The sequence below is a fragment of the Parasteatoda tepidariorum genome, chromosome 3 (genome assembly GCF_982258835.1).
Source record: "Parasteatoda tepidariorum strain Cologne lab strain chromosome 3, Ptep-v5.0, whole genome shotgun sequence".
Classification (NCBI taxonomy): Eukaryota; Metazoa; Arthropoda; class Arachnida; order Araneae; family Theridiidae; genus Parasteatoda; species Parasteatoda tepidariorum.
In genome coordinates this window covers 38,657,182-38,667,193 of record NC_141757.1, presented here as the reverse complement: position 1 = coordinate 38,667,193, position 10,012 = coordinate 38,657,182, and the positions used below count along the sequence as shown (strand labels likewise).

At 26.8% G+C, this 10,012-nt stretch overlaps 1 protein-coding gene and 1 pseudogene across 2 annotated transcripts; one reads left to right on the top strand and one right to left on the bottom strand.

Annotated features, from left to right (window-relative positions):
• Positions 1 to 1,362: 1,362 nt before the first annotated feature.
• LOC147813755 (alpha-crystallin A chain pseudogene) lies at positions 1,363 to 2,598 on the bottom strand (annotated as a pseudogene). Its single transcript, XR_015432505.1, has one exon. The product of XR_015432505.1 is annotated as an alpha-crystallin A chain pseudogene (transcript).
• Positions 2,599 to 5,823: 3,225 nt separating this feature from the next.
• LOC107436795 (protein lethal(2)essential for life) lies at positions 5,824 to 7,022 on the top strand. The gene has a single exon (XM_016048611.5). The coding sequence runs from the start codon at positions 6,095 to 6,097 to the stop codon at positions 6,599 to 6,601; it is 507 nt and encodes a 168-aa protein (XP_015904097.1). The 5' UTR covers positions 5,824 to 6,094; the 3' UTR covers positions 6,602 to 7,022.
• The last annotated feature ends 2,990 nt before the right edge of the window (positions 7,023 to 10,012 follow it).

The window sequence follows — 10,012 nt, the reverse complement described above, 5'->3', positions numbered from 1 at the left end:
AATTTTTTTATATGATGCAGAAAAAGTATCTTCTGTCCATTCAATTTTCTAATAATTATTACTAAAACAAGTATTTTTAAGAATTTTCTTACCTTTTTTTCTCTGAAATCCTTTCCTTTTCTGAAATCCTTTTTTACTTTCTTTCATTTTTTTTCTCAGATAAGATTCCTCTCAGCTGTTTGAATATTCACTATGTATTATCAAAGATTAACCGAAGTTAAATTGATTGATAGATCATTCAATATTTATACAGGGTTCCCACTTAATTTCAGAAAGAAAAAAAATTCCCTAACTTCCATGTATGTCAGGTAAATTTCAATAAAAATTTGTAACATATTTTATCTATACCTAGCAACTTTTCATCAGAAAACCTTGATTTTTTTTAAAATTAGTAATGTCAAATATTAGATTTTCTGAACAAAAACATGTACCTAATAGAATAAGAATGGAAACATGGATAAGCTTCAATAAAAAGTAAAATTTTTTAAAATAATTTTAGTAGATGTTAGAATCATTTAACTCCAATTTCAATAACTGATTATTCTTACTGACAATTTTAAGACTGGTTATTTTCCAGATATGATATACGAATTTTTCCAGTTTTTTATTTTTTTGTAAAAGATTAAAACTTTTCCTGCTTTTTAGAGTAGAAATAAAATTCCCAGACATGTGGGAGCCCTGTTATAAATATCTAACATCCTTTATTTTTTAAATTGCTTTGAACATAATAATGTTATAAAATAAATCTTTTTAGGTTTGACTCATGAGTCACTTTACTATTAACATTTTAATAACCAGAATTTTCATTCTAATTTTGTCTTTTAAAAGTTTTCTTCATTTAATTAATATTTTATTTCTTTTGCTTTGCCACCTATCAAAAAGAAAATTCATTCTTTCTTTATAGTTGGAGAATTAGAACAAAAGAGACAATTTTCTTATTTGAGTATAAGACATTCACCAATATTCAAAACATTATATTCATGCAAAATTTACTAAATCTTGAAATCTTTCAGATATACATTATTTAAACCTAAAATAATGTCTTTTTTTTTCATTTTAAGTTTCTTTTATCTCACTGTTTGCATTCATAAATTAAACTTCATAGCTGTATGTTTAGTTCTTAAAGATAAATAAATATAACACTCATATACGAGCTTAGGTTTATTTATGAATTATTCATTCGTTAAAAGCTAAACATATAATATAGTATACTATTTGCAAACGGTAGAATTTTTCTATGTCATGTATTATTAATAGTGAAACTGCAATATTATAATACAATATAAAAAAATTTTATGCTAGTATAAGCGAAATAACTTACCGTCTGCTGACTAAGTCGTGTAACGAAAACAAAAGCAGCTCTGCATTAACACTTATTTTATTAACTAACTTATCACAAAATAAAAGAACATCATGAAAATAAAGTGAATAATATTCACATACTTAATTATAAAAAATAATACACACTATGAAGTTCATGAAAAAGTTCAATAAATTATAAACATAAAATTTTCACCAATTGATAAAGAGTTCATGAAAAATGTCACTTGGAAAAGTCTTAATTTTGTGCATCAGATGTTTCTACTGCTGCTGCAGCAGCAGCCTGATCCTGAATCTGTTGCTGTTGTTTCTGCGCCTCTTCAACAGCAGCTGGCTGTTGAATGATAATAGGAACTACTCTCTCATTTTTAGGCGGTGGTTCCAATTGTTTCCTTGGTGCTTGGATGGATAAAACTCCATCTTGACTCAATGACGAAGTTATAGTATCAGGCTCCACATCATCCGGTAGTAGGTATCGGCGAGTAAATTCCCTGGATACTAAACCATGCTCGTCAGCCTGTTCTTCATGTTTGCCGTGAATAACAACGAAATTGTCAACAGTCTTTACATCAATTTCATCAGGCCTGAAATGTTTGACGTTTAACATTACTTGAAATTTGTTTCCATCGCTTCGGCACTCCCCTGAAGAACTACTAGTTTGTCGTCGTGGTCGGAAAATATTTAAATGAACATGAGGATGTTCATAAGCTCCTTGCCGGCCTAGATCATAAGAATCATCCAATAGTCCTAACACTACTCTAGGATCAATTGAGTGCGAGTGCCGGGATTCGTAAGGATCATAAGCATCACGTAAAAGTCTAGCGAACATTTTCTTTTAATTTGTTGTAGACAAGAAGTAAACCACAGAAATAGTCTTTGATGATAATAATTTTAGAAGGCAATAAGTTTTTTTAAGTTCACCAATAAAACAGTTCCAGTTCAAAAAATGTCAATAAAAAACACAATTGCTGCAATGTATATTATCTTCGTAGCCAAAAAGCTTTTAGCGTTGAATAGCACAAGGGTAGATAATAAACAAACAATACTCTGCTAGTACAGTTCACGAATTAGTAGATTCAACGACTGAATTGATAGGGAGGTCAGGATTTCTGGGAATATATATAGATGAACAGTTTTCCGGAGTTTTCTAGATGCGCCTAGAAAATTCTGAATTGCACGAGAACGCGCTCTGTTTTGATTGCGTTCTAGGGTTACTGGAGCTAACGTTTTCTCCTCATGAGTAATTGGCGAAGCTAATAAGAGCCAAATAAGCTCTAGTCAACAGTTATTGTAATCTTTGAGAGGGATAGTTTTTGTTTCATTTTACTGTTTACTTTCCAACTTATAACTGACAAATTCGAGGAACTTCTTCGGTTCTTATGAAAAATGCTCTGAGAAAATAAGTGCGAGTTGAAAATTTATTCTTAAGAAATATACTCTCTTTATTAAAAAGTAAGTTACTCGATGCCAATTACTTTTTAAGAGTAAAATTTTCGGATTAAAATAGGGAACCCGAATTTTAATTGGGATAAAATTTAATTTTTTTATTTTTATTAATTTAAAACAGAAAATTGAAAAAAATTTTGTTCTCCTATAATTGTCTCTCGTGTTTAGTGCACTAAGAAAGAAAAAATAAATAAATAAATAGAAATAACTGCTGATCAATGATCGGATTAGCCCGAACTAAATTGCAATTTTAGTCGTTCGAGGAGTAATTCTTAAATTGCTCTTCGAAAATTCTTAAATTTGCAAATTACTTAGAACAGATGACATTTTTAAACGTTTGCCTCGGGAAAAGAGAACACTTATCCTTTTGAAAAAATAAAAATAAACACTAGCTTTCCGCGATCGTAGCAAAATATAAAAATGTGATATTAAAGCTACTTTTTCTCAATCTAACTCATTAGTTTATTACCAATTATATAATTTAACTAATTATAATTTCGAAGTTGTATATTCAGTACTACAATAGTTTGGCGAAAGAAAAAGTTATAATTACAGCGACAAGTTTATGATAGCTTTGATAAAATTTCGCCTATCACTTCTTTAAATTTTAATCTAAAACAGCTGCATGGTGGTTTTTGGAACATAAATATACAAGTTTCCCGCATGCAGTGTTTAAGTTACACAGAATCAGACACAAAAACACACATCTCTGAATAAATTAATAAGGAAAGAAAAAGATGCATGACTTCTACTTATTTAGTAAAAATAAATTTTTGTGCTTGATATCATTATTCTATAATTTTATATCTATTTTTTTAATGAGGTGTTAATTTCATTCTTTTGTTAATGTTAAATTCATTCTTTTTGTGTCTTGCCATAACACTGCAACTATCAATAAAATGAACTTTTTTTGTCCATAATTATAAAACTCGTTCATCTAAAAATAATTCCGCGAAAAAAATAATTTGTTACTAAGATTAATTTTTTTAACTATTTAATTTGGTTGTTTTCTAATTGTTTATTTAAACAATTCTTCAATTGTTTATTTAACAAATCTCCAAAACCAGTTGCTTTTGCGGTTTCATTTTCGATATACATTATTGTAATTTGCATCAATCTGTCGTCATTTTGTAAAAAATTATTTTAAAAATGAAAAGTTTTGTCGTCGACTGTCGAGAAGCGTTTTATAGGTTTACTGAAATTTTTATACGTTTATAAACTCATTCATTCATCCGACTATTCACTAAAATGTCTTTCAGTAATTCGCCCATAAATAGAAATTCACTGCTATTTATTGCTGACTTGTATTTATTCACTGATCCATTGATTGTTATCCTTTCATCTCCCATTATTATTTTATTCACTCGCTGTATCTAGAATTGTTCATGATAACAGTTTTTATGACGAAGTGCCAACGTACTTGTAATAAATTGTCTACCAAACATACTAGCATATTGAAAATAACCGTTTAAAATAAATTAAAAATGACCTCGATTAAAACACATTATTAAAAGAACCGATAGTCGTATTAGTAACATTAAAATATTAAATAATTATTCCTATTAAATAACTTATGGAAAAGAATAGATAATCTCTACACAGACTAATATTGGTATATAAAACTATATATAAAAATAAATAAATAAAAACCTCCTCACGACGTTAAATATAATAATCAACGCTTAGATAAAACAGATGAATAAAGAAGTTATCGAGCCAGCTATTAGCAAATATTTTGAAAGAGAAAAAAAGTCTAGTTATGCAGGGCCATTTCGCGGGCCCTGTATATGCGTATATCATGAAAATTGAGGGTTTAAAATTTGATTGACGTTAGATCAAAAATGTTATCAAAATTTGACGATTCATTATTGTTTGATTGCCAGATAATATTTTAAAATGGATGTTTATTTATTTGTTATATATATATTCTAACTTTTAATTAGCCTAAATGGCCAATCGAGAAGTAATTATAATGTATTACGGTATAGAAGAAGAAGAAAGAAAAGAAGAAAAAAATTTAACTAAGAAATACAGGCTACTAAACTTATTTGTAATTTATTTTTAAATTAGATTCCCCGAATACAGTTACACTAATATACTGTTACAAAAATTCTAATACACTGAATTGCTTCTTCAGTCATTAACTATTATTACTTAATTATTGACTTGATAGAAAAATATGGAATAACGCTTGTTAGATCAATAAAATCAAAATTTAAGTATAGTTCCGAAAAAAGAAAACATTTAGTCTGATTATTAAAAGCACGAAGTCTTAATAATTCTTTTGAAATTTATTATAAATAACGGTCTTAATCATGCGCAAAGTAAGCTTCAGAAAATAAACGGGCAGAATAATAAAAAAAATATAACAAAAATTAAAAATATAGTTTTAGGGACAAAATATTTATAACATGCTTTCAAATTAAAAGTAAACAATCTTAAAAAAAATTAAATAAAAAACGCGAATGAATTCTATTAGTTTTCTAAATTTTATATTTACATTTAATTTGAATTCAAAATAAATCTAAAATAATTGGCTTTAAGTACCTTTTAAAAAATTTAAATAACGTAATACTGTTTTTTTCTTATTGTTTCCAGGGCCGAAAATAATAAATAAATAAAAATTAAGTACCAATTATAAGCTTGAATAGGATTCTTCCATGTGCGTTTTCCAATAATAACGTTTACTTATAAAATTTCAAGCAATTAAAGCGTACTCGTAAATCCTTTATTCTTAATAATAATGACATTAATTCTTAATAGTAATGAATATGAGTAGTTATAGTAATGAATTTATATTTAATTCAAAATACAAGAAAAACAGGGCAAAAAGTATTTCTCCGAGGGAATATAGTCAGTACATTGGCAATTTACAGAGAAATATTTTACCACTACTATCAATATTAAAACTTAAAATAAGCAATTTATAAATAATTAAGACTTTAGGTACAAATAAACAAGCTAATTTCGTTTAAATTATAGAACAAAATACATCATTTGGCGATATAAATTTTAATATTGAGCTAGATTCAAAGCTACGCCAAAAACATTCATAACATGCCAATTATAGCAACCAACACGAAGAAAACTTGCATAATATGACAGTTACTATGGAAACATCCAGCTGCTCGGAGAAAATTCTAGATACCGGCTTGATGATTTAAAAAGAGCCGAAGCGTTCATCGTAGTCTAATCCCGTTGTTACTGGAGTTGATCTCTATAGTCTATTGTTGAGCGTTTATTAAACAAGAGTGTTTAGCTGCAGTTATTATCTCACGAAGCGCATTTCTTTGAAATTAGTGAGAGTATTTTTATTATTGAATTCAAAATGTTTTCCATGCTGCCATTGATGTCACGAAATTCCTGGTGGGATGCCTGGGATTATCCATCAACTTTACAAGACCAGAATTTTGGAATGGGTCTGCTAGATTCTGATCTTCTACCACCTCGTTTATATCGTGGATATGTTCTTCGGCCTCGAACTCAGGGAAACCTCGATTCGTCTGGACAGTCTGAAGTAAAGAACGAAAAAGATAAATTCCAAGTAATGTTGAATGTCAGCCACTTTAAGCCAGAGGAGATCGACGTCAAAACAGTGGACAACACCATCGTCATCCATGGTAAACACGAGGAGAAATCTGATGAACATGGTTTTATATCTAGAGAATTTACCCGACGTTACATGTTGCCCGAGGGCACCGAACCAGAGACTGTGAAATCTACTCTCACTCCTAATGGTGTTTTGATGATTGAGGCTCCTAAGAAAGCTATTGAGCCACCTCCTAGTAATGAACGTGTTGTGCCTATTAGTATTCAGAAACCTGAAGCCAATTAGTGACTCTAAACTGTTATGAACTTTTTCATTTTTAAATAATTCATCAGTAAGTGACTTTTCATTTTTCTGTTGTGCCAAGTTATTTGGAAGACTTTATTTGATTAATTTCATATTTGATTTAAAAAAAAAAACTTATAGCAATAGTATTAATTTGTCTTAAAGTATTTGGTGCTTTGTTGATTAAAGCTGCTAAATGAACCATTGCCAGTAAATTGTGTTGAATAATATGCAAAATTTTGTGACCTCATTGACTGAATTCCGGAAACTTTTTAATACTGTTCTTTGATGAATTTTAATTTATTTAATTAATAACTATTTCAGTATATGTATGTTTTGTTTTCACGTGACCATTTTCTTATCAGCTGTTCGTTTCACATTTTATGTACAACTTTTTCTACTAATAAATGTTTGCAAACTAGAATTGTGTTATGTAATTAATTTTGTATAGTATTTTAATTTTAAATTCTGACTTGCATTTTAAATACAGTATATCAATTTAAGAAAACTATTATTGTTTTCAGTTATGAAATTTGCGTTAGTAGTGTTTTTTTTAAATACAAAAACTTTGCAAGTATTAGAAAATTAAAGGTAAGTTAAACTAAGGTTCTCTTTTTATGTAGATAAATATATGTGTACATAAAGTTGATTAGAAATATTTTAGTACATAAGCATTACTTCCTTTCTATTTTACATAAAATATCAATTCGGGTGATATTTTGTAACGAAACATTGATGAACTTTAATTTTTTTTACTGTTTTTTTGTTAATATTACTTTACTTTTTAAATCATAAAAAATATCTTTTTAAAATAAACTTTTAATTTTTTATTAACATTTTTTTTAATTATTTATTTTAAACTGTTTAAGGAATTTTAAAGCATTTGGTAACTTGAGTGTTTGTATGATGAGCCTTTTTAAAATTTAATTTTCAATAGAAAAATCAGAAAAGTAAAAATACCATTATATATTGTGTTTATAGCATATTATTTGAATTATTTAACAGATATAATTTGATTAAAGAATACCTTTTAAAATAAATTCCATTAAAAACACAATAATAAAATAAAATAACATATTAAAGGGATTGATTTTATGCATAAAAATATTTAGTAGGATGGATGTTCGTTCATTATAATTTAAAATTTCAATAAAATATTTGTAGATTATGAAATTCTTTCTTTATTCTATCTTCCTTTTTAAGATTGGTAGAAGGTACAAGAAGTTTCATGAAAGTGTGGCTAGCTGAAGGCTGTTTGCTGTGTTTTGAGACAATAAAATCATGAGTAATAATTGCATTTTTTAACTTAATAATTTTTTTATCATTATTTAAAATATTTTTTATAAGTATTTAGCAGGATTAAAATGATAATCTAAAAATTTTTTCAAAAAGATAAAGATTTTCTAATTATCAAAAATGACCCTAAAATGAAAATAAATACCTTAAAAAGATTTTGGAAGCCTGTTTTATCTTGATTTCCTTTTTAAAAAATTGTAATTTGTACTTATAAATTTAGAAAAAAGAAATTTAATTAAAATATGTAAATTATAAATTAAATGTAAGTAAATACCAGGTAGAGCACTAAATTAGAGTTTATTAATTTTTACATAAAATAAGCAAAAGTATTAGAATTTCATTGCTTTATCAAATCTTTTGATATTCTTTAAATTAAAAAATTGTCTGTCTAAGAGTGATTCTTAGATATTTTGAAAAACTGTGCAAGATAAGCACTTGTTATTGAAAGATATTTAAAATGAGAAATATTATTCAAAATTAATAAAATATTAAAAAAAGGATAAAGTCTCAGTGAAAAAAACGTCAAAAATGAAATAGTGACGAATGCTCCATATAGGAAACAGTTATCATTATTTTTAAACAGTCAAAACTGCATTTATCATCATCCCAGCCTTGGTAATTAGTATAAAAAGACAATTTATTAATAGTATTTCTCATTAATTGCTCTGGCTTTTCATGAACTTGGTTTCTTAATTTACACTATCTAGGTCAAAAAACCTAGAAGCATAAATTTAATGAGATAATACTGTTTAATTGCTATAAGACATAACAATAAAATCGTGTCATTATGTAATGTAATAACATGATTATAAAAATTTTGTGCTTTATAACTATATTTTAATCTGAAATTCAATTCTCAATAACATTGTGCTGTGACACTTGTTGCAAAAAGTTTCTTGTCCGCCATTTGTAAGTTCAGAAAGCTTTTTTATTCACAACTTTAAAAGTAAGGCAAATATGTGTATATTACAAATTTTAAGATATACTTTAAAAGAGAATTAGGTGTATTTTACTGGGAAAAAAAATTTATCATAAGAATTGGTTAATTTGTCAAATTTTTTTTCATTCAAAATTTGAGAATCCGATTTGTAATGCAGCTTAAATACATTTTTATTTGATTTGTTATAAGCAATTTGTGATGTAAACATGTAATTCACGAAATAGTTTTTGACAGCGTTTTGTTTTTAGGATCTATGCAACTTGTTGTCTCTCGGAAGAAAAACTAGACTTTTCAATAATGGTACTTACTAGACTTTTCAATAATGCACTTAAGTAGTAATTATGTTTTTGTACATTAACAAGTTCACTATTTGCACAGCAAAAATAGAGTTATGATTTTTAATCATATAGTAAATTTTAAATCACTGTGGTAAAATTTAACATTTTAAATTCTTAAATATTTATATCCTTGATATAAAATGTTATATTTTTCTTAAATCTTGAAAAACTATCTTCTTAGTAGGGAATTTGCAAGATATTCTTTCTAGACTTGTCTTCTTTTTTTAAATAGAAAATTTACTTTGCTTTTAGTGAGAACATTACTGTTGATTTTTCAAAAGATTGGTCTTATTACAATTATATAGACATTCAAAAACATGTTCTTAACAGTATAAGTAGAAGCAAAACTCATTAAAATAATAAAAATATTACATGTTTTATATTGATCGAAAGAAAACAGCTTTGCATTACACTACAGATAAATAATTATTTAACTAATGTTGTATGCCAAGACTAGCACACAAGACTGTTTTTATTGGGTTTATAAATTTTGAGCCATTTTTCTTTCTTTTTTAACTCCTTCTCAGTTTTTTTAAATGCACTAGAAAGCACCAGAGTGTAACAAATTGTTACTGCTTTTAGTAAATGTATTATAAGTGAAGATGGTAAAATATTTTGTGTATAAAAGCTAAGCGCACTTATATTAATTATTACCACATTAATTATTTCAAAACATGTTTGAAATGAAACCAACAATTTATTTTTCAAAGCATATAAAATAATATAACATAATTTTTAAACACAATGCGATTTATATTGTAGTTCACTTAAAATAGAGTTTTTTTAGAGAAACATTTTAGTTCTGTGTTGTTAGTGTTCAGTGGTTTTGTTTTAATCGTT

Coding starts and splice junctions, on each gene's coding strand:
- LOC107436795 (XM_016048611.5), top strand. CDS start 6,095: ATGTTTTCCATGCTGCCATTGATGTCACGAAATTCCTGGTGGGATGCC.